Genomic DNA, 23151 nt, shown 5'->3' on the forward strand with positions numbered 1-23151 from the left:
CCCTTCAGATCACACCTGCACATACTCCAAGAGGTGGGTCAAGCTTATTGCCTACTGCTCGGGTTTTCCTTCAACAGGGCCTACAAGACGATGCTCCACATTCACCCCTCACTCGAGGATCTCTGGATTTCTTGATTGGCCTCCTCTCCTATGGGTCCCTTCAGCCCCCTCCCTTTCATAATCAGTGTGGGCTGCATGCGCTGCAGTTGGTTCATTTCTGAATTACACCAAGGGAGCAACTTTACGTGCTCATGCTCCACATGCTTTACTTCTTCAGATGTCCTGATACCAAGTGACAGGACCTAGTACCATCTTCGGAGGGTGAAGAACACCGGTGGGTCACAAAGTACTCCAACCTGGTCCCACGGCCAACCAGAGATAGTGTTTGGTGGCTCCTTCATGCAGCCATGAGCACTGGCATGTACCTGGCACACTTCACCCCCATTCCAGATGCCTGCCCATTTTGTGGCATGAGGCAGACACTGGAATACGCCTCTCTAGAATGCTCAAGGATGCAGCCCCCATTCCAACTCCTTCACAACTTCAACAGGAGGTTCTGGCTGCACTTTCCCCCCGCACCTTTTCATATACGCTAACTGCTTTAGCACAACATACAGGATGTGGTCTGCAGGTCCCTTGTGTTAGAGGTGAAATATGCTCTCATATAAATCTGTAAAATTACAAAGTAAACAAACAGTTAAGCCCATAAGAAACTAATAAGAAAAGATATATAGAAGAGCAAATAGTCTAGACTATAGGCAACCACAGCTGCTGGCTTCTAGCTGGTAAAGGCCAGAGACTTAGAAGTGACAGAGAGAAGGAAGCACGTCTGTGTGGGGGGGGAGTTACAAATCAAAAGAGAGAGCTGGACCTGAATGCACCAGGAAGAGAGAGAGAGAGAGAGAGAGAGAGAGAGAGAGAGAGAGGGGACAAAACCACTAGAAAAGGGATTCCCTGTCTATACCGTTCTGGGGAGCAGTTTCCAAGGGAGATACAAATTCTCTCCCTGACCCCAAACAGGCACTTTGTTTTCAGGAAACCTTTCCTTAAGGGAAGCCCGGCTGGATCAGTTCTGGAACAAGAGCACTGGGGGAAACACAGATGGCAGAGGAGTCACATTTGGGTGAAAAAATATCTTGTGGCACTTCCCTGGCCAGGCCCACTCCCCTTCCACATCTGTGTAGCAGCTCCAGGTTTGCTGTTCCATCCCCGCTCAGCTCGTGTAGCTGGACACTCACCAGCCACTTCGTTTGGGGCCCAAAAACAGGACCCAGAGTCACAGCACTGTTCAGGCCCTGCCTCTGGTTCTGGGTTTCTAGGCCCACTCTCACAGTGCAGCTTCCATTCTACTGCCTCCCACTGGCAGCAGAAACCGGCATGCTAGTCACCAAGGCCCTGAGGCTTGTTTGGCTCGGCTCTCTCGGACTCTCCAATTGCTGCAGCCTACTGTTCCCAAAGCTCTCCCTTGGGCGTATTCTGTTTCCAGGTTCTCCTTTTCGGGGCACATGATCTCTAGAGCAAACAGCCCCAGGCCTTGCAAAAGCGGTTATGGGATCCATGGCCAGAAAGAGATAAGCAACTTGCAGTGTATTGACCCAGATTCACCCTTTAGAGACAGGTTAGAAAAGTATGTAAATGGTAATTAGGACTATACCATATTAGATTGGCTAGAGCTTTGAAATGTAGCCTTCTATTATTAAAGAACTGGAAGAAGTTAGTGACTCCAGTAGTCTCCGTTTACCGACAGCTTGTTCGAGTTTAACAGTGTAACCAAAAAATTCCTGTCTAGAGCTGTATCAGGTGAATTCAGAGATGAAAAAGAAATATTATTTGATGGAACTTGAGTGCAATAATATAATTTTTCTTTATGTTCTTTTAATGTTTCTTTTGAATTCTCTATAAACTGCTTAAAGGATAAGAACCTTATGTTAATCCAGACAGTTAATTACCAGTGATGTTTAGGAAATACAAGGTTATTTCCAAAGCCTATTGTTCACCCTAGTAATGGAGCGCTCCTGGTAATCCACCTCCGTGAGAGCCATAACGCTTGAATTGAGATCCCTACTGAAGGGGCACTGAGGGGAAAGGAAAACAAGTAACTCAACATGTTAAGATTCAGGAAGGAGTTGAAAGACATAACGCATTTTCAACAAACCAACCTGTCGAAGCAGAAGGCATGGTGTAATAAACCAGGGAACTGATGGGCAAGATCCTCTGGGAGAATAACATGAAGGGAAAAGGAGTCCAGGAGAATTGGCTGTATTTTAAAGAATCCTTATTGAGGTTACAGGGACAAACCATCCCGAAGTGTAGAAAGAATAGTAAATATGGCAGGCGACCAGCTTGGCTTAACAGTGAAATCCTTGCTGATCTTAAATACAAAAAAGAAGCTTACAAGAAGTGGAAGATTGGAAAATGACCAGGGATGAGTATAAAAATATTGCTCAGGCATACAGGAGTGAAATCAGGAAGGCCAAATCACACCTGGAGTTGCAGTTGGCAAGAGATGTTAAGAGTAAGAAGAACGGTTTCTTCAGGTATGTTAGCAAAAGAAGAAAGCCAAGGAAAGTGTGGGCCCCTTACTGAATGAGGGAGGCAACCTAGTGACAGAGGATGTGGAAAAAGGTAATGTACTCAATGGTTTTCTTGCCTCTATCTTCATGAACAATGTCAACTCCGAGACTGCTACACTGGGCAGCACAGCATGGGGAGGAGGTGACCAGCCCTCTGTGGAGAAAGAAGTGGTTTGGGACGATTTAGAAAAGCTGGACGTACACAAGTCCATGCGGCTGGATGCGTTCCATCCGAGAGTGCTCAAGGAGTTGGCGGATGTGATTGCAGAGCCATTGGCCATTATCTGTGAAAACTCATGACGATCGGGGGAAGTCCCGGACAACTGGAAAAAGGCTAATGTAGTGCCCATCTTTAAAAAAGGGAAGGAGGAGGATCCGGGGAACTACAGGCCAGTCAGCCTCACCTCAGTCCCTGGAAAAATCCTGGAGCAGGTTCTCAAGGAATCATAGAATCATAGAATATAAGGGTTGGAAGGGACCCCAGAAGGTCATCTAGTCCAACCCCCTGCTCGAAGCAGGACCAATTCCCAGTTAAATCATCCCAGCCAGGGCTTTGTCAAGCCTGACCTTAAAAACCTCTAAGGAAGGAGATTCTACCACCTCCCTAGGTAACGCATTCCAGTGTTTCACCACCCTCTTAGTGAAAAAGTTTTTCCTAATATCCAATCTAAACCTCCCCCACTGCAGCTTGAGACCATTACTCCTCGTTCTGTCATCTGCTACCATTGAGAACAGTCTAGAGCCATCCTCTTTGGAACCCCCTTTCAGGTAGTTGAAAGCAGCTATCAAATCCCCCCTCATTCTTCTCTTCTGCAGGCTAAACAATCCCAGCTCCCTCAGCCTCTCCTCATAACTCATGTGTTCCAGACCCCTAATCATTTTTGTTGCCCTTCGCTGGACTCTCTCCAATTTATCCACATCCTTCTTGAAGTGTGGGGCCCAAAACTGGACACAGTACTCCAGATGAGGCCTCACTAATGTCGAATAGAGGGGAACGATCACGTCCCTCGATCTGCTGGAAATGCCCCTACTTATACATCCCAAAATGCCATTGGCCTTCTTGGCAACAAGGGCAGACTGCTGACTCCTATCCAGCTTCTCGTCCACTGTCACCCCTAGGTCCTTTTCCGCAGAACTGCTGCCTAGCCATTCGGTCCCTAGTCTGTAGCTGTGCATTGGGTTCTTCCGTCCTAAGTGCTGGACCCTGCACTTATCCTTATTGAACCTCATCAGATTTCTTTTGGCCCAATCCTCCAATTTGTCTAGGTCCTTCTGTATCCTATCCCTCCCCTCCAGCGTATCTACCACTCCTCCCAGTTTAGTATCATCCGCAAATTTGCTGAGAGTGCAATCCACACCATCCTCCAGATCATTTATGAAGATATTGAACAAAGCCGGCCCCAGGACCGACCCTTGGGGCACTCCACTTGATACCGGCTGCCAACTAGACATGGAGCCATTGATAACTACCCGTTGAGCCCGACAATCTAGCCAGCTTTCTACCCACCTTATAGTGCATTCATCCAGCCCATACTTCCTTAACTTGCTGCCAAGAATACTGTGGGAGACCGTGTCAAAAGCTTTGCTAAAGTCAAGAAACAATACATCCACTGCTTTCCCTTCATCCACAGAACCAGTAATCTCATCATAGAAGGCGATTAGATTAGTCAGGCATGACCTTCCCTTGGTGAATCCATGCTGGCTGTTCCTGATCACTTTCCTCTCATGCAAGTGCTTCAGGATTGATTCTTTGAGGACCTGCTCTATGACTTTTCCAGGGACTGAAGTGAGGCTGACTGGCCTGTAGTTCCCAGGATCCTCCTTCTTCCCTTTTTTAAAGATTGGCACTACATTAGCCTTTTTCCAGTCATCCGGGACTTCCCCGGTTCGCCACGAGTTTTCAAAGTTAATGGCCAATGGCTCTGCAATCACAGCCGCCAGTTCCTTCAGCACTCTCGGATGCAACTCGTCCGGCCCCATGGACTTGTGCACGTCCAGCTTTTCTAAATAGTCCCTAACCACCTCTATCTCCACAGAGGGCTGGCCATCTCTTCCCCATTTTGTGATGCCCAGAGTAGCAGTCTGGGAGCTGACCTTGTTAGTGAAAACAGAGGCAAAAAAAGCATTGAGTACATTAGCTTTTTCCACATCCTCTGTCACTAGTTTGCCTCCCTCATTCAGTAAGGGGCCCACACATTCCTTGGCTTTCTTCTTGTTGCCAACGTACCTGAAGAAACCCTTCTTGTTACTCTTGACATCTCTGGCTAGCTGCAGCTCCAGGTGCGATTTGGCCCTCCTGATAACATTCCTACATGCCCGAGCAATATTTTTATACTCTTCCCTGGTCATATGTCCAACCTTCCACTTCTTGTAAGCTTCTTTTTTATGTTTAAAATCCGCTAAGATTTCACCATTAAGCCAAGCTGGTCGCCTGCCATATTTACTATTCTTTCGACTCATTGGGATGGTTTGTCCCTGTAACCTCAACAGGGATTCCTTGAAATACAGCCTGCTCTCCTGGACTCCTTTCCCCTTCAAGTTAGTCCCCCAGGGGATCCTGGCCATCCGTTCCCTGAGGGAGTCGAAGTCTGCTTTCCTGAAGTCCAGGGTCCGTATCGTGCTGCTTACCTTTCTTCCCTGTGTCAGGATCCTGAACTCAACCAACTCATGGTCACTGCCTCCCAGATTCCCATCCACTTTTGCTTCCCCCACTAATTCTACCCGGTTTGTGAGCAGCAGGTCAAGAAAAGCGCCCCCCCTAGTTGGCTCCTCTAGCACTTGCGCCAGGAAATTGTCCCCTATGCTTTCCAAAAACTTCCTGGATTGTCTATGCACCGCTGTATTGCTCTCCCAGCAGATATCAGGAAAATTAAAGTCACCCATGAGAATCAGGGCATGCGATCCAGTAGCTTCCGTGAGCTGCCGGAAGAAAGCCTCATCTACCTCATCCCCCTGGTCCGGTGGTCTATAGCAGACTCCCACCACTACATCACTCTTGTTGCACACACTTCTAAACTTAATCCAGAGACACTCAGGTTTTTCTGCAGTTTCGTACCGGAGCTCTGAGCAGTCATACTGCTCCCTTACATACAGTGCTACTCCCCCACCTTTTCTGCCCTGCCTGTCCTTCCTGAACAGTTTATAACCATCCATGACAGTACTCCAGTCATGTGAGTTATCCCACCAAGTCTCTGTTATTCTGATCACGTCATAGTTCTTTGACATCACCAGGACCTCCAGTTCTCCCTGCTTGTTTCCAAGGCTTTGTGCATTTGTATATAAGCACTTGAGATAACCTGTTGATCGCCCCTCATTCCCAGTATGAGGCAGGAGCCCTCCCCTCACAGACATTCCTGCCTGTGCTTCCTCCCGGTATCCCGCTTTCCCACTTACCTCAGGGCTTTGGTCTCCTTCCCCCGGTGAACCTAGTTTAAAGCCCTCCTCACTAGGTTAGCCAGCCTGCTCGCGAAGATGCTCTTCCCTCTCTTCGTTAAGTGGAGCCCGTCTCTGCCTAGCACTCCTTCTTGGAACACCATCCCATGGTCGAAGAATCCAAAGCCTTCTCTCCGACACCACCTGCGTAGCCATTCGTTGACTTCCATGATTCGACGGTCCCTACCCAGGCCTTTTCCTTCAATGGGAAGGATGGACGAGAACACCACTTGCACCTCCAACTCCTTTATCCTTCTTCCTAGAGCCACATAGTCCGCAGTGATCCGCTCAAGGTCATTCTTGGCAGTATCATTGGTGCCCACGTGGAGAAGCAGGAAGGGGTAGCGATCCAAGGGCTTGATGAGTCTCGGCAGTCTCTCCGTCACATCGCGAATCTTAGCCCCCGGCAAGCAGCAGACTTCTCGGTTTTCCTGGTCAGGGCGGCAGATAGATGACTCAGTCCCCCGGAGGAGAGAGTCCCCGACCACCACCACCCGCCTTCTTCTCTTGGGAGTGGTGGTCGTGGAACTCCCAACCTCAGGACAGCGCATCTCATGCCTTCCAAACAGCGGAGTCTCCTTCTGCTTTCTCGCCCCAGACATATCATCTGGTCCGCTCTCCGCAACGGTACCTGTGGAGAGAACATGAAAGCGGTTAGTTACCTGTGTCTGTGTTACTGGAACCCGGACATTCCGCTTACCTCTTCTGGAGGTCACATGTTGCCAAGCTTCTTCACTGGCCTCTTGGATCCTCTGTGCAACCTGCTCTATATCTGTAGAGCTTTGTGCCCCTAGAAGCCTATCCTGAGTTTTGTCCAGAAAATCCTCAGTTTCCCGTATGCAACGCAGGGTCGTTATCTGTTGCTCCAGACCTTCAATCTTCTCTTCCAATATGGAGACCAGCTTGCACTTTGTACAGACAAAGTCGCTTCTGTCCTGTGGAAGAAAGACAAACATGGCACATCCAGTGCAGGTCACAACAGCTGAACCCCCCCCCTTCCATATCACCTTCCTACTATGAGCTTCCTCAGAGCAGTTTGCAAGACGTATGCCTCACTGGGCTCACTCCAGGCGAACTCCCAGGCAAACTCCTGCTGTGAGCTGCTCTGCTGTCCCCGCTGTTCAGCTGGTTCTCCGCCGCTCAGCTGGTTCGCGAAGCTCTGGCTATTTTTAAACTGCCAGGCTTCCCTGTCGCAAACAAACAGACACCCTACTGCCCGCCCCCTGCAGGCTAGCAGCCAATCAGACACTCACTCAGGCTCTCACACTGCCCCCCCAGCAAACACACGCTCGGATACTTCCTCAGCAAGCAAACAAACACACACTCGGATACTTACCAGTCCCAGGCAAACTCCCAGGCAGAATCAATTCTGAAGCACTTAGAGTAGAGGAAAGTGATCAGGAACAGTCAGCATGGATTCACCAAGGGAAAGTCATACCTGACTAATCTAATTGCCTTCTATGATGAGATAACTGGCTCTGTGGATGAAGGGAAAGCAGTGGACTTGTTGCTCCTTGACTTTAGCAAAGCTTCTGACACGGTCTCTCACAGTATTCTTGCCAGCAAGTTAAAGAAGTATGGGCTGGATGAATGGACTATAAGGTGGATAGAAAGCTGGCTAGATTGTCAAGCTCAACGGGTTGTGATCAATGGCTCCATATCTAGTTGGCAGCCGTTATCTAGTGGAGTGCCCTAAGGGTCAGTCTTGGAGCCGGTTTTGTTCAATATCTTCATAAATGATCTGGAGGATGGTGTGGATTGCACTCTCAGCAAGTTTACAGATGACACTAAACAGGGAGGAGAGGTAGATACACTGGAGGGTAGGGATAGGATACAGAGGGACCTAGACAAATTGGAGGATTGGGCCAAAAGAAATCTGATGAGGATCAACAAGGACAAGTGCAGAGTCCTTCACTTAGGACGGAAGAGTCCAATGCACCGCTACAGACTAGGGACCGAATGGATCGGCAGCAGTTCTTCAGAAAAGGACCTAGGGGTTACAGTGGATGAGAAGCTGGATATGAGTTAGCAGTGTGCCCTTGTTGCCAAGTAAGCCAATGTCATTTTGGGATGTATAAGTAGGGGCATTTCCAGCAGATCGAGGGACGTGATCGTTCCCCTCTATTCGACACTGGTGAGGCCTCATCTGGAGTACTGTGTCCAGTTTTGGACCCCGCAAGAAGGATGTGGAAAATTTGGAAAGAGTCCAGCGGATGGCAACAAAAATGATTAGGGGACTAGAACACATGAGTTATGAGGAGAGGCTGAGGGAACTGGAGTTATTTAGTCTGTAGAAGAGAAGAATGAGAGTGAACTTGATAGCTACTTTCAACTACCTGAAAGGGGGTTCCGAAGAGGATGGATCTAGACTGTTCTCAGTGGTAGCGGATGACGGAACAAGGAGTAATGGTCTCAAGTTGCAGTGGGGGAGGTTTAGGTTGGATATTAGGAAAAGCTTTTTCAGTAGGAGGGTGGTGAAACACTGGAATGCGTTACCTAGGGAGGTGATGGAATCTCCTTCCTTAGAAGTTTTTAAGGTCAGACTTGACAAAGCCCTGGCTGAAATGATTTCGTTGGGGATTGGCCCTGCTTTGAGCAGGGGGTTGGACTAGATGACCTCCTGAGGTCCCTTCCAACCGTGATATTCTATGATTCTATGAAATATATTTTGAAACACTTACCTGTAATATAAGATTTGTTGTTATTGGTAAGTATCATGATGCAAAGTTTGCTGCTAATGGTGAACCTTATAACAAAGAATTTGGTATTGATGGAAAATTCTAAGAAAAGGTGCAACATGCCTGATTTTTGGAAAAGGTTTTGGACATACTAGTCTCTGTATATATATTGTGACAAAGCTCTGTCCTTGCCTCCGTGCGTCCCGTGTTTCCTGGAGAATTTCGCTAGCCTCAGAGGCTCACTGTGACCCTCCACGTAACACTTCTGTCTCTAGAGACAGGGGTCACAGTCTACTGAGCCATTTTCATCATAAGCTAGCGAGGGAGGTGAGGAGAAGTTATCATTCCTTGCACAGTCTCTGTTGTCTCCCAGTCTAAGTGACTAATGAGGGGGCAAAAGGCGGACATTTGTTACATTTGTTAATCTCTAAGATGCCACAAGGACTCCTCATTGTTTTTACTACAATGTTTGTAACACTTGGGAGTTGTATGGTCAAAAAGTCAAGAGAGGCTTGTGCACACTGCTTCTGCATCAGTCAGTAACTAAATCTCCTTCAGTAAACTAAGGGGGGATGTGTGATTCTCTGTTCCCCAAAGCAACACCCTGTCTTCACCATATTTACCACAGGGTGATATGATTATGATGTGATTTTTACAAAGTATATCAAATATGTTCTGTATCAATGGAACAGTTATGATTTGTTGAATATGATTACCCTATTTGTATGCATATATCATTTTTGTACTTAAAGTTCTGAAAGCATGCAATGACATGTGGCCAGCTCATGAGCCAGTGGACTCCATCTTGCGGCTCTTCTTTTCCACTGACTATGCTGGGAGCTTTGGCTTGGAAAAATGAAGCTCCCTCTGCATGGCAGAAGCAATAAAATGTGGAAACTGGGATTGAAGTGGGGCTGTGTTCCCAGGCTGAAGGGAGTTCTGGCCTGGGTCTGGAAGATTGGAGGATAGTTTATACCATCAGGATGACACACTGGTTGATTCAAAGCCTGTCTAGTGTAGAGAACTTATTTTGTGATTTTGTTTTTTTTTCTCAGATTTCAACTTTGTTCTTTACACTATTACTTATAATCACGTAAACAACCGATCTTTCTGTAATTAATAAATCTGATTTCTATTTTTTTTACTTAATACAGGATGTTGTTTGAAACGTAAAAGGGAAATCTGCTCAGGCTGATGTATTGTCCTCTCCACATTGAGGGAGGGGCAGACTGGGAGATGAAGTTACACTGGTCAGGCTTTTGGCCAGGGCAAGATGGTACAGCTCTTGGGTCCTAGGCTGGGGAGCTGGGGGGAACTGGCTGGAGCCTCTCTATTGCTGTTCCATGCATGGCTGATGAAAGCATTCATGTAACTGCAGCTGGATGTGTATGGCCGTGTAAGTGCAAGACCTGAGTGGGCTGCAATTTGTCACAACCTCACAGTGTGAGAGGGGGGCCCAGACTGGTGTGCCAGAGGGCTTGGCAGTCCCCATTTCCAGGTTGAACCGCAGAGAATTGCTTCCCACCCTGTCCCTAATGAACAGTCCCTACAAGACCATGAGTCCATTTTCCAGTTGTCATGTAGTCACTTAGTGAGAGGGAGACCGTGCTTATGGAAGGGAAGTCAGGATATTGGGTTCTTTCAGTTATTCTCCACGTGACCTTGGAGAAGTCATTTCTCCCCGTGCCTCATTTTACTGAATAGTGATGGTTCAGAGTGACTTTCTTTTGCAAGGTGTTTTGAAGATCAGTCAATCAAAGGTGTTACACAGCTGGATGATACTTACTGGTGAGACGGACTGATCTCTGGTCCTTACGACAGCCCCATGTGTTTTCTGTAAATGCTTGTGTCTCCTCTTAGTCAACTTTCTCCAGATCTCTCTCTCTCTATTATCTACTGATCTTTCCTGAGAATGTACGGGATATCAGACCCTCTGGAGAGTTAGGTATTATCCCTAGTTTTCTTCTCCTCAATGATAATTTTTAAATATATACACACAAACGTACAGAGCAGCCAATTCCTCTCTGACTCAGCATGGAGCCAATGAGTTCCCATCTCCCTTTGGGAAGGTTCCTTAATTACTGTTTACTCCTAAAGCTGGATAATTAGCACATAAGCAGAGACATGCTTTTCTACAGCCTGTTTATGCTCAGATGCTCCCTTCTCCTCTCGAGACGGAGCGAACCCCACTGGGATTACACAGAGCTATATTATAAACTACGCACACCCCTGTGTCTGCTCTTGGCATGGGATATTACTTGAGATGCTGGGGTGAGAGAGGTGTAGGACACGGCTACCAGAGGGGGATTCCTTGGAAGACGCTTCCATCTCAGAATTCACAGGTACCCATCTCTTGCTGAGGAGCTCACCTGATCGACAAACCCTGTGCAAGGTGGGTGTGGTGGGATAGAGAGTAAGTTTGTGGTTCTTTCCGCTATGCACAACCATGAGAAATCCAAGGGCCCTTGTCATCAGTGATGAGTTTGCTAAAGAATCACTGCCCAAAATGTCATTCTTTTCTGTGCACCCCTGCTCATCCCGCGAATGGCCTCCAGCCCCAAGGTGGGGCATTTCAGTGGCACAGTGAATCCTTTAGGATGAAGGATGTTATTAGGTGTGCAATACAAGGCCAAATTCTGAGACCACGACCAGTGCTGTGCTCAGGCCCCAGTGAGGCAAAACTCCCCTTGAAGAAAGAACCGAGAACAGACGTCAGTAGCCAACTGTATGTTAATGCACAGACCCGGTCACCCCCTCCTCTTGTATTTCAGGACTCTGTCTGTTAATGGGACAGAGGGACAGGGGCTCTTCCCTGACTTCTATCTGCTGGAAAGCTTGAAGGTGCTAGAGCTCCTCAGTAGAACAATAATGAGAATTTTTAACATGGGTAACACATACTTTCTCCTAGTTTCATTCCAGAAGTTGGATGACTTGTTATGCCTGAAGCTTTCAAAAAACAATTGTGCTGGAAGCAGACACCCAGCATGGGAAATCTCAGTCCAAACACCTAAAAACTGGAAAACTCATAAGCAACTGAAAATGAGCTCTTCTAATGGAAGGTGTCAGACAGCCTTGACTATAGGTTATGCCACCAGCACCACCTGCAACGGCCAATCCATTTGTGAATCCCGTTCTTCTATGCTCCTCTCTCCAACGATGTTGGCAGCAAGGAGTTCTTCAGGCCAAATATGAATTATGTTAGCAATTATCTTTTCTCAATGTTATAAGTTCAGACTTTCAATTTAATTAAATGTTCCCTTGTTCATGTTATGAGACACACTAATTATAAATGTCTGATCTACTTTCTTTATCAATAGATCCATAGGGTTTAAGGTCAGAAGGGACCATTTGATCATACAGTCTGACCTCCTGTAAAACACCAGCCTATTAAATTTCACTCAATTACCACTATATTGAGCCAAAAGACTTATGTATGTCTAAGACCTGGTTGACACTAGGATTTTACATCATAGATTAATAGAGCCATGGAGTTATAAGGGAACAAAAAGGACAGCTAGTATATCCTCCTGACATGATGCAGGATTTCTTTTGTCTTAGTCATCTAAGACTGATGGCTATTCACACCTCTCTGGAAAACCTCCACAGAAGGAGCTTCCATGACTTCCCCTGGAGTCTGTTCCATTGGCCTCCTGTTCTTAAAGTTAGGAAGATTTCCCTTAAACTTAATTTAAATTTGCTATGCTGGAATTTGAACCCATTGCCTCTTCTCCTGAGCCTCTGTGGTAAGGCAGAATAAATTTATTCCACCTTTTGATGGCAGCCTCTCAAGAATTGGAAGACCACTCTCATGTACCCCATTAATCACCTCTTTTCCATATAAACATACAGATTCCTTCAGCTTGCTCATACAGTTTGCATTCCATTCTTTGCATAACATATGTTACTTGCTTATGGATCCTTTCCAGTTTCTCTACATCCTTTCTATACATTGGTGATCAAAACTGGACACATGACTCCAATTGAGACCTAACCAGCATGGAGTAGAGGAATAATATCACGTGCCATGACTTACATGTTACACTTCTGCTAATATAACCTAACATTGCATTTGCCTTTTTTGAAACAGCAAAAAAATCCACACCTTAGAAAGATGTAGCTATATCATAGAATCATGGAACTGGAAGGGACCTCAAGAGGTCATCAATTCCAGTCCCCTACACTCATGGCAGGAACAGCACCATCTAGAACATCCCTGACAAGTTTTTGTCTAACCTACTCCTAAAAATCTACAATGATGGACAGACATTCCGCAACCTCCCTAGTTTCCCTAACCACCCTGACAGTCAGGAAGCTTTTCCAAATGTCCATCCTAAACCACACTTACTGCAATTTAATTACGTTGCTTCTTCTCTTCTCTCCCTCCATGTAACACCTTTTAGGTATTTGAAAATTGTTATCATGTCGCTCCTCAGTCTTCTCTTTTTCAGACTAAACAAACCTAGCTCTTTCAGTCTTCCCTCAGAGGTCATGTTTTCAACACCCCAAATCACCCAGTTTTTCCAGATCATTTTGAATGGCAACCCCTCCCAACGTGGCATCATCTGGAAACTTAAGAAGTTTACTCTCCATGCCGTGAACTAAATAGTTGATGATGACATTCAAAAGAACCAGACCCGGAACTGATCCCTGTGGAACCCCACTTCTTATGCCCTTCCAGCATCACTGTGAAGCACTGATAACTGCTCCCTGGGAGTGGTTTTCCAACCAGTTATGCACCCACCTTATAGTAGCTCTACCTAGGTTGTATTTCCCTCGTTTCTTAATGAAAAGGTCATGTGAGACTGTATCAAATGCCATACTAATGTCTAGATATATCACATCTACTACTTCCCCCAAACCACAAAGCTTCTTACCCTGTCAAAGAAAGCTGTCAGGTTGGTTTGACATGTTCTGTTCTTGACAAATCCAGGCTGACTGTCACTTATCACCCTATGATCTTCTAGATGTTTGCAAATATTTGGTCCATTATATTACCTGGTACAGAAGTTAAGCTGACCGGTCTGTAATTGCCTGGGTTGCCCTTTTCCTCCTTTTTATAGATAGCCACAATATGTGCTCTTATCCAGTCTTCCAGAATCTCCCCTATCTTCCATGACCTTTCATAGAGAACAGCTAATCCCGCAGCTATCTCCACAGTCAGTTCCTTCAGAGTATTCTTGGATGCATTTTGTGAGGCCCTGGTGACTTGACAACATCTAACATGTTCAAGTAACTTTTAACTTGTTCTTTCCCTATTTTGGCATCTGAACCAACCTCATTTTCACAGGCATTCTCTAGGTTAGGTGAGCAAACACCACCAACCTTCTTGCTGAACATAGAAACAAAGAAGTCATTAAGCACCCCTGCCATTTCCACATTTTTTGTTATTATTTTTCCCTCTGCATTTATTAACAGACCTACCCTGTCCTTAGTCTTCTGCTTCCTTCTAATGTATATGTAGCATGTTTTCTTGTTACCCTTTATGTCTCTCGCTAGTTTGATCTCATTTTGTGCCTTGGCCTATCTAATTTTGCACCTACATCCATGTGTTATTTGTTTATAGCCCTGCTTTTGAATTTAACCTTGTTTCACCTTTTTGTAGGATCCTTTTTTTCTTTTTGGTCATTCAAGATCTCCTGGTTAAGCCATTGTGGTCTCTTGCCATACTTCCTGTCTTTCCTGCGAAATGAGATCATTTGCTCTTGTGCCCTTAATAATGTCTCCCTGAGAAACTGCCAGCTCTCTTCTATTGTTTTTCCCCGTAGACTTGCTTCCTGTGAGAACTTACCGACAAACTCCCTGAGTTTGCTAAAGTCTGCCTTCTTCAAATCCATTGTCTTTATTTTGCTGTTTTTCAGCTTACCCTTCCTTAGTATCATGAACTCTGTCATTTCATGGTCACTTTCCTGCAAACTACCTTCCACTTACAAATTCTCAACCAGTTCCTCCTTCTATGTCAAAATCATGTCCAGAAAAGCCTCTCTCCTGGTAGCTTTCTCCAGCTTCTGGAACCAAAAAAATATCTCCAATACATTCCAAGAACTTGCTGGATAATCTGTGCCCTGGTGTAGACAGCATGAGATGAATTCTCCCATCCACCTAGCTACCACCTCTCGGGGATTACCTCTGCTGAAGGGAGAACCCCTTCGCTCTGTGTAAGTCATGGCTATATGGAAGTGCTATTGCCTCTTCTATGTAGCATTTGAAGTGTAAACACTCTTTCAAGCAGATCTTGCAGAAAACATCCAGTCTGGATCTGCCAACATGGGGAACTGGAGAATCCCACACTTCCCCTCTCAGTGTGTGCTCATGTTTAGGCACCATCAGTGCTAAGTATTTGACCCTAATTTCAAGCTGGAATTTGCCTGGCTTCAGCTTCCAGCCCTTCGGTCTTGCTGAGCCTTTCTCTGGTAAATTACAGAGCCCATTATTACCCAGAGTTTCCTCCCCATGAAAGTCTCTGCTTGGGCATCTTAGTGATAACTGAGGGAGATATACACCTTCAAGTCTCATGATCCTGCTTTTTCTCCATCCTCCAGTCATTTTTGTGGCTCTTTTCTGCCCCCTCTCCAAGTTTTCAATATCTTGTTTCAAATGTGGACCGCAGGACTCGATGCAGTTTGTTTCACCCCATCATCCGTTTATGCTACGGTGTCGCACTGGGAGCTCATGATGAGTTGATTGTCCACAATGTCCCCTGAATCCTTTTCAGGGTCCTTGCGTTTCATAATAAAGTGCTGTAGTGTGGATTTCTGTCATGCATTCCCTGTTCCGAGAATTTGCATTTGACTGAACTGAAACATTTTGTTTACATAGGAACCACTTTCCAAATTCTCCAGATCAATCAGTATGCCTGCCCGGGCTGCCTCATTGAAACTATTTTCCCAATCTTTGGGTCATCCACAAATTGTATCTGCTGTGATTTCCTATTTCCTTCTAGATCAAAAAATCATAGCATTGTAGAATATCAGGGTTGGAAGAGACCTCAGGTGGTCATTCAGTCCAACCCCCTGATCAAAGCAGGACCAATCCCCAACAAAATCATTCCAGCCAGGTCTTTGTCAAGCCTGATCTTAAAAGCCTCAAAGGAAGGAGATTCCACCACCTCCCTAGGTAACGCAGTCCAGAGCTTTACCATCCTCATAGAGAAAAAGATTTCCCTAATATCCAACCTAAACCTCCCCCACTGCTACTTAAGACAATTACTCCTTTTTCTGTCATCTGCTACCACTGAGAACAGTCTAGATCCATCCTCTTTGGAACCCCCTTTCAGGTAGTTGAAAGCTGCTATCAAATCCCCCGTCATTCTTCTCTTCTGCAGACTAAACAATCCCTGTTCCCTCAGCCTCTCCTCATAAGTCATGTGTTCCAGTCCCCTCATCATTTTTGTTGCCCTCCTCAGGACTCTTTCTAATATTTTACATCCTTCTTGTTGTGTGGAGCCCAAACTGGACACAGTACTCCAGATGAGGCCTCACCAATGTCGAATAGAGGGGAACGATCACGTCCCTCAATCTGTTGGCAATGCCCCTACTTATACAGCCCAAAATTCTGTTAGCCTTCTTGGGAACAAGGGCACACCATTGACTCATATCCAGCTTCTTGTCCACTGTATCCTCTAGGTCCTTTTTTGCAGAACTTCTGCACAGTCATTCGGTCCCTAGTCTGCAGCGGTGCATGGGATTCTTCCGTCCTAAGTGCAGGAGTCTGCACTTGTCCTTGCTGAACCTCATCAGATTACTTTTGGCCCAATCCTCTAATTAGTCTAGGTCCCTCTGTATCCTATCCCTACCCTCCAGCGTGTCTACCTCTCCTCCCAGTTTAGTGTTGTCATAAATATAAAGGGAAGGGTAAACGCCTTTCAAATCCCTCCTGGCCAGAGGAAAAATCCCTTTCACCTGTAAAGGGTGAAGAAGCGAGGGTAACCTCGCTGGCACCTGACCAAAATGACCAATAAGGAGACAAGAGACTTTCAAAAGCTGCGGAGAGGGAGAAACAAAGCTCTCTCTCTCTGTCTGTGTGATGCTTTTGCCAGGGACAGAACAGGAATGGAGTCTTAGAACTTAGTAAGTAATCTAGCTAGATGTGTGCTAGATTCTGATTTCTTTAAATGGCTGAGAAAAATCAGCTGTGCTGAATGGAATGGATATTCCTGTTTTTGTGTCTTTTTGTAACTTAAGGTTTGGCCTGGAGGGATTCTCTATGTTTTGAATCTAATTACCCTGTATGATATTTACCATCCTGATTTTACAGGGGTGATTCTTTTTACCTTTTCTTTAATTAAAATTCTTCTTTTAAGAACCTGATTGCTTTTTCATTGTTTTTAAGGTCCAAGGGTTTGGGTCTGTGGTCACCTATGGAAATTGGTGAGGATTTTTGTCAAACCTTCCCCAGGGAAGGGGGATGTAACATTTGGGAGGATTTTGGGGGGAAAGATGTTTCCAAATGGACTCTTTCCTAATAATAATACCGGTGAGACGTTTGGTGGTGTCAGCGAAAGTCCAAGGGCAAAAGGTAAAATAGTTTGTACCTTGGGGAAGTTTTAACCTAAGCTGGTAAAAGTAAGCTTAGGAGGTTTTCATGCAAGTCTCCACATCTGTACCATAGAGTTCAGAGTGGGGAAGGAACCTTGACAAGTGTCATCTGCAAATTTGCTGAGGTTGCAATCCAAACCATCCTCCAGATCATTAATGAAAATATTGAATAACCTCGGCCCTACAACTGATCCCTACAGAACACCATTACAAAGAGCCCCATATACTGATGAAGGCCTATTGACAACAGCTACCTGAGATCCATGAGTTACCAGTTTTCAGTCCGTGTTGCATGTTCTCTCCTGATATTGTAAAGTGTTAATTTTTTAACTGAACATTTTTCCCTACTAAATCAAATTCCTCTGAGAAATCAAGGTGAGTGGCAGCAGAATACAGAGCCTGGACTTCAAAAAAGCAGACTTTGACTCCCTCAGGGAACTGATGGGAAGGATCCCCTGGGAGATTAACATGAGGGGGAAAGGAGCCCAGGGGAGGTGTCTGTATTTTAAAGAATCCTTATTGAGGTTACAGGGACAAAACATCCCAGTGTGTAAAAAGAATAGTAAATAAGACAGGAGACCAGCTTGGCTTAACAGTGAATTCCTTGCTGATCTCAAACACATTAAAGCAGCTTACAAGAAGTGGAAGCTTGGACAATTGCCAAGGAAGAGTATACAAATATTGCTTGGATATGTAGCAGTGAAATGAGGAAGGCCAAATCACAAGAGGAACAAGAAGGGTTTCTTCAGGTATGTTAGCAACAAGAAAAAAGTCAAGGAAAGTGTGGGCCCCTTACTGAATGAGGGAGGAAACCTAGTGACAGAGCATGTGGAAAAAGCTAATGTACTCAGTGTTTTTTTTGCCTCTGTCTTCATGAACAAAGTCAGCACCCAGACCGCTGCACTGGGCAGCACAGCATGGGGAGGAAGTGACCAGCCCTCTGTGGAGAAAGAAATGGTTCGGGACTATTTAGAAAAGCTAGACGAGCACAAGTCCATGGGGCCTGATGTGCTGAATATGAGAGATCTAAAGGAGTTGGAGGATGTGATTACAGAGCCATTGGCCATTATCTTTGAAAACTCATGGTGATAGGGGGAGTCCCAGACAACTGGAAAAAGGCTAATGTAGTGCCCATCTTTAAAAAAGGAAGAAGGAGGATCCTGGGAACTACAGGCCAGTCAGCCTCACATCAGTCCCTGGAAAATTCATTGAGAAGGTCCTCAAGGAATCAATTCTGAAGCACTTAGAGGAGAGGAAAGTGATCAGGAACAGTCAGCATGGATTCACGAAGGGCAAGTCATGCCTGACTAATCTAATTGTCTTCTATGATGAGATAACTGGCTGTGTGGATGAGGGAAAGCAGTGGATGTGCTATTCCTTGACTTTAGCAAAACTTTTGACACAGTCTCCCACAGTATTCTTGCCAGCAAGGGAAAGAAGTATGGGCTGGATGAATGGACTATAAGGTGGATAGAAAGTTGGCTAGATTGTCGGGCTTAACGGGTAGTGATCAATGGCTCCATGTCTAGTTGGCAGCCGGTATCAAGCGGAGTGCCCCAGGGGTAGGTCCTAGGGCCAGTTTTGTTCAGTATCTTCATTAATGATCTGGAGGATGGTGTGGATTGCACCCTGAGCAAGTTTGCAGAGGACACTAAACTGGGAGGAGAGGTAGATACGCTGGAGGGCAGGGATAGGATACAGAGGGACCTAGACAAATTGGAGGATTAGGCCAAAAGAAATCTGATGAGGTTCAACAAGCCCAAGTGCAGAGTCCTGCACTTAGGACGGAAGAATCCCATGCACCGCTACAGACTAGGGACCGAATGACTGTGCAGAAGTTCTGCAAAAAAGGACCTAGAGGATACAGTGGACAAGAAGCTGGATATGAGTCAACAGTGTGCCCTTGTTGCCAAGAAGGCCAATGGGATTTTGGGCTGTATAATTAGGGGCATTGCCAGCAGATTGAGGGACGTGATTGTTCCCCTTTATTCAACATTGGTGAGGCCTCATCTGGAGAATTGTGACCAGTTTTGGGCCACACACTAGAAGAAGGATGTGGCAAAATTGGAAAATGTCCAGCCAAGGGCAACAAAAATGATGAGCGTCCTGGAACACATAATTTATGAGGAGAGGCTGAGCGAACTGGGATTGTTTAGTCTGCAGAAGAGAAGAATGAGGGGGGGATTTGATAGGTGCTTTCAACTATCTGAAAGAGGGTTCCAAAGAGGATGGCTCTAGACTGTTCTCAGTGGTAGCAGATGACAGAACGAGGAGTAATTGTCTCAAGTTGTAGTGCGGGAGGTTTAGATTGGATGTTACGAAAAACTTTTGCACTGGGCGGATGGTGTAGCACAGGAATGCGTTACCTAGGGAGGTGCTGGAATCTCCTTCCTTAGAGGATTTCAAGGTCAGTCTTGACAAAGCCCTGCCTGGGATGATTTAGTTGGGGATTGGTCATGCTTTGAGCAGTGGTTTGGACTAGATGACCTCCTGAGGCCCCTTCCAACCCTGAGATTCTGTGATTCTATGACTGGATGATCTGCGTTGTTCCCGTGATCCACCAAATGCGTACCCTTGATCAATCAGTGTGTAGTTTCAAAAAAATATGAAATCAGGTTTATTTGCCAAGATCTGATTTGCATAAACCTTTTTGGAGACTGCTATTACTTACATTTCAAGACTTTTTTTAACTAATACCATACCAGCTTTTCCATTGTTTCTTCACCTTTTCAGTTCTTTCATAAATAAACCTTTCCCTTTATTTTTTAATACTTCCCATTTAACATAGGAATGGACATAAAACTTTTCTAGGACTACCCTTGTTGTTAATATACTTAATATCCTCCTTTTTATGATCCATAGCCCTGCCAAACATGGAGTTTACCTGCTGCTTTAATGTCTCTTATCAATTTCCATAACTTACCATTTCTATTCTTGGCCATTTATTTAACCTTTTTCTCTTTGGTACATATTACTTCCCCTTCCCCCAATGGCTGCCTTCACTTTACCATTGAACTGGGTTTTTACCCAGAGTTGTTCACTTTGTTGACTGCGGAATCATGAATTTTCCACTATCGAATAAGTAGTTCTCAAAGAATCACCTATTTTCATTCATATTTTTGTGATTACATTTTTCCTCCCAATCAGTTTTGCTGACATTTTGCCGCAGCTTTTGGGAATTAGTGCTCTCGGAGTTGGGAACTATTGTTGGGAACTGGTTGGGAACTGTCCGTTTGAATGTAAATCAAATTCATTTTTTTAATTTTCCTCTCCTATATTATATGCTCTCTTCTTTGTCTCTTCTGTCAAGTAAAGAGTCCCAGACTTTTCTTTCTCTTTCCATATGGCAACCTCCCCATTCTCAAAGCCTGTCTTGGAAATCCCTTTTATATATTCATATAAATATGAATATGAATATGAAAAGTAGGGGCATAGCGAGGAGATTGAGGGACGTGATCGTCCCCCTCTATTCGACATTGGTGAGGCCTCATCTGGAGTACTGTGTCCAGTTTTGGGCCCCACACTACAAGAAGGATGTGGAGAAATTGGAGAGAGTCCAGCAAAGGGCAACAAAAATGATTAGGGGTCTGGAACACATGAGTTATGAGGAGAGGCTGAGGGAACTGGGATTGTTTAGTCTGCAGAAGAGAAGAATGACGGGGGATTTGATAGCTACTTTCAACTACCTGAAAGGGGGTTCCAAAGAGGATGGATCTAGACTGTTCTCAGTGGTGGAAGAGGACAGAACAAGGAGTAATGGTCTCAAGTTGCAGTGGGGGAGGTTTAGGTTGGATATTAGGAAAAACTTTTTCACTAGGAGGGTGGTGAAACACTGGAATGCGTTACCTAGGGAGGTGGTGGAATCCCCTTCCTTAGAAGTTTTTAAGGTCAGGCTTGACAAAGCCCTGGCTGGGATGATTTAATTGGGGATGGGTCCTGCTTTTGAGCAGGGGGTTGGACTAGATGACCTCCTGAGGTCCCTTCCAACCCTGATATTCTATGATTCTATGATATATTCTTAATAGAGCCTGGGTGACCAAAACTGAACACACTTCCGAAACATGTTATTCTCCATTCCATATCTTAGGGATCTCAGCACTGCTTATGTTTTGTCCAGTGCTGCAAATGAGCAGGTGTTTCTCTTTAGCTGCTATTTATGGCACCCAGGTCTTTTCCCTGAAGTATGCTCTCGTTGGGATATTTCTCCCAACCTTTGTCTCGGGAAAAGTTTGTTTTTTTTCACTCTCAGATTTTGAGCAACTGGATGAATGGGGAACTCCCTTCAGTAGGGACTCCCTATCCTGGCTCTCATTGCATTGAGGAACAATAATGGATAAACAGTATCCAGACTTGTGTTTCCTGCTGGTGTCTCTTAAGATTCCCCACCACAAAGTGTAGGAATTATTAACACAGGGAACACCACAAAATATGGAATTGGATTTAGTGGGACCATTGTTCATAGTTATTTCTCTGAGTAATTAAATATAATTTTTCAGTGCGTTCAGAGAGATTAATCTGCTTCTCCATGAGAACAGACTCCACTAGTACATGCGGTGTCTCGTATTAACGTTGTATCTCCATTCAGGCATTTCTGCTGTGACCATCACCCGAGACCCTGGGAACACACAGAAAGTGAGAGGAACATACAGTGCATGCAAGAGACAGCCTTATGCCTCAGAGCTGGACACCTTCTCCCCTACTCCATGTTAGAATCCAACACAACCGACTTCACCAACCCCTCCACCTTCATCCTGCTGGGCATTCCTGGCCTGGAAGCAGCCCATGTCTGGATCTCCATCCCCTTCTGTGCTATGTACACCACAGCCATCTTGGGGAACTTCACCATCCTGTTCATCGTGAAGAGGGAGCCAAGCCTCCACAGTCCCATGTTCTATTTCCTCTGCATGCTGGCCATCACCGACCTGGTCATGTCCACATCCACCCTGCCCAAAATGCTGAGCATCTTCTGGTTCAATTCCAGGGAGATCGATTTCAGTGCCTGCCTCACCCAGATGTACTTCGTTCACTCCTTCTCAGGGATGGAGTCTGGAATCCTCGTGGCCATGGCTTTGGATCGCTACGTGGCCATCTGCCATCCCCTGAGACATTCCACCATCCTGACACGCCCCCTGGTGGCCAAGATCAGCCTGGCCGTGGTGCTGCGCAGCGTCATACTAACGTTACCCTACCCGTTTCTGGCAAGGCGGTGGCCATATTGCAGAACCAACATCATCCCCAACACCTATTGTGCACATCTAGCTGTGGTGAAGCTGGTCTGCGCTGACATCCGCATCAGTAGTTACTACGGCCTGTTTGATCTTTTCTCTGTGATTGGAGTAGATGTGTTTTCTATCACCGTGTCCTATACTCAGATCCTCCGCGCCATCTTCTGCCTTCCAACAAAGGAAGCCAGGCTCAAAACTTTTGGGACCTGCATCTCTCATCTTTGTGCCATCTTTGCTTTGTACCTCCCAATTTTCTTCTTCTCTCTTACGCAGCGGTTTGGCCACAATGTGCCACTGTATTTACACATTCTCTTTACCAGTGTGTACCAGGTGGTGCCCCCTGTGCTACACCCCATGATTTACGGGGTGAGGACCAAAGAGATCCGGGGCAGGCTGCTCCAGCTCTTTACTCATAAAGAGACTTAAATAATTTCTCCTTGTGCTCTGGCTCTCAGATTGAGCTTTGTGCAGAGCTAGTTGGTGCATGGTGCTGGGGCCTCTTCCTTGGATCACTTACTGGGCAGAGAGAGAGGCACTATACCCTTTTCTGTTCTTTACTGTGCTGTATCAATGTGATGATTTGGGGAATCAGTCTATGTATACTACACTGGGCTACCACCTGTCTAATTGCTCATAGGTGGATCCCTGAAATTACAATCTTACCTCATCTCTTCTGTCAAGCCTCAACCCTGTTGTGTGTCCAGCCCCA

General features: G+C 45.7%; 1 protein-coding gene across 1 annotated transcript; it reads left to right on the forward strand.

Annotated features, from left to right (window-relative positions):
• The first annotated feature begins 21920 nt into the window (after positions 1-21920).
• On the forward strand, positions 21921-22868 carry LOC142071902 (olfactory receptor 52R1-like). Its single transcript, XM_075127795.1, has one exon. It carries the CDS (start codon positions 21921-21923, stop codon positions 22866-22868), a length of 948 nt encoding a protein of 315 aa, XP_074983896.1.
• Positions 22869-23151: the final 283 nt, after the last annotated feature.

Source organism: Caretta caretta, chromosome 1 (assembly GCF_965140235.1).
Source record: "Caretta caretta isolate rCarCar2 chromosome 1, rCarCar1.hap1, whole genome shotgun sequence".
Lineage (NCBI taxonomy): Eukaryota > Metazoa > Chordata > Testudines > Cheloniidae > Caretta > Caretta caretta.

What these genes read in the sequence shown, in the direction of transcription:
- LOC142071902 (XM_075127795.1), top strand. Translation starts at nt 21,921, where the DNA reads ATGTTAGAATCCAACACAACCGACTTCACCAACCCCTCCACCTTCATC.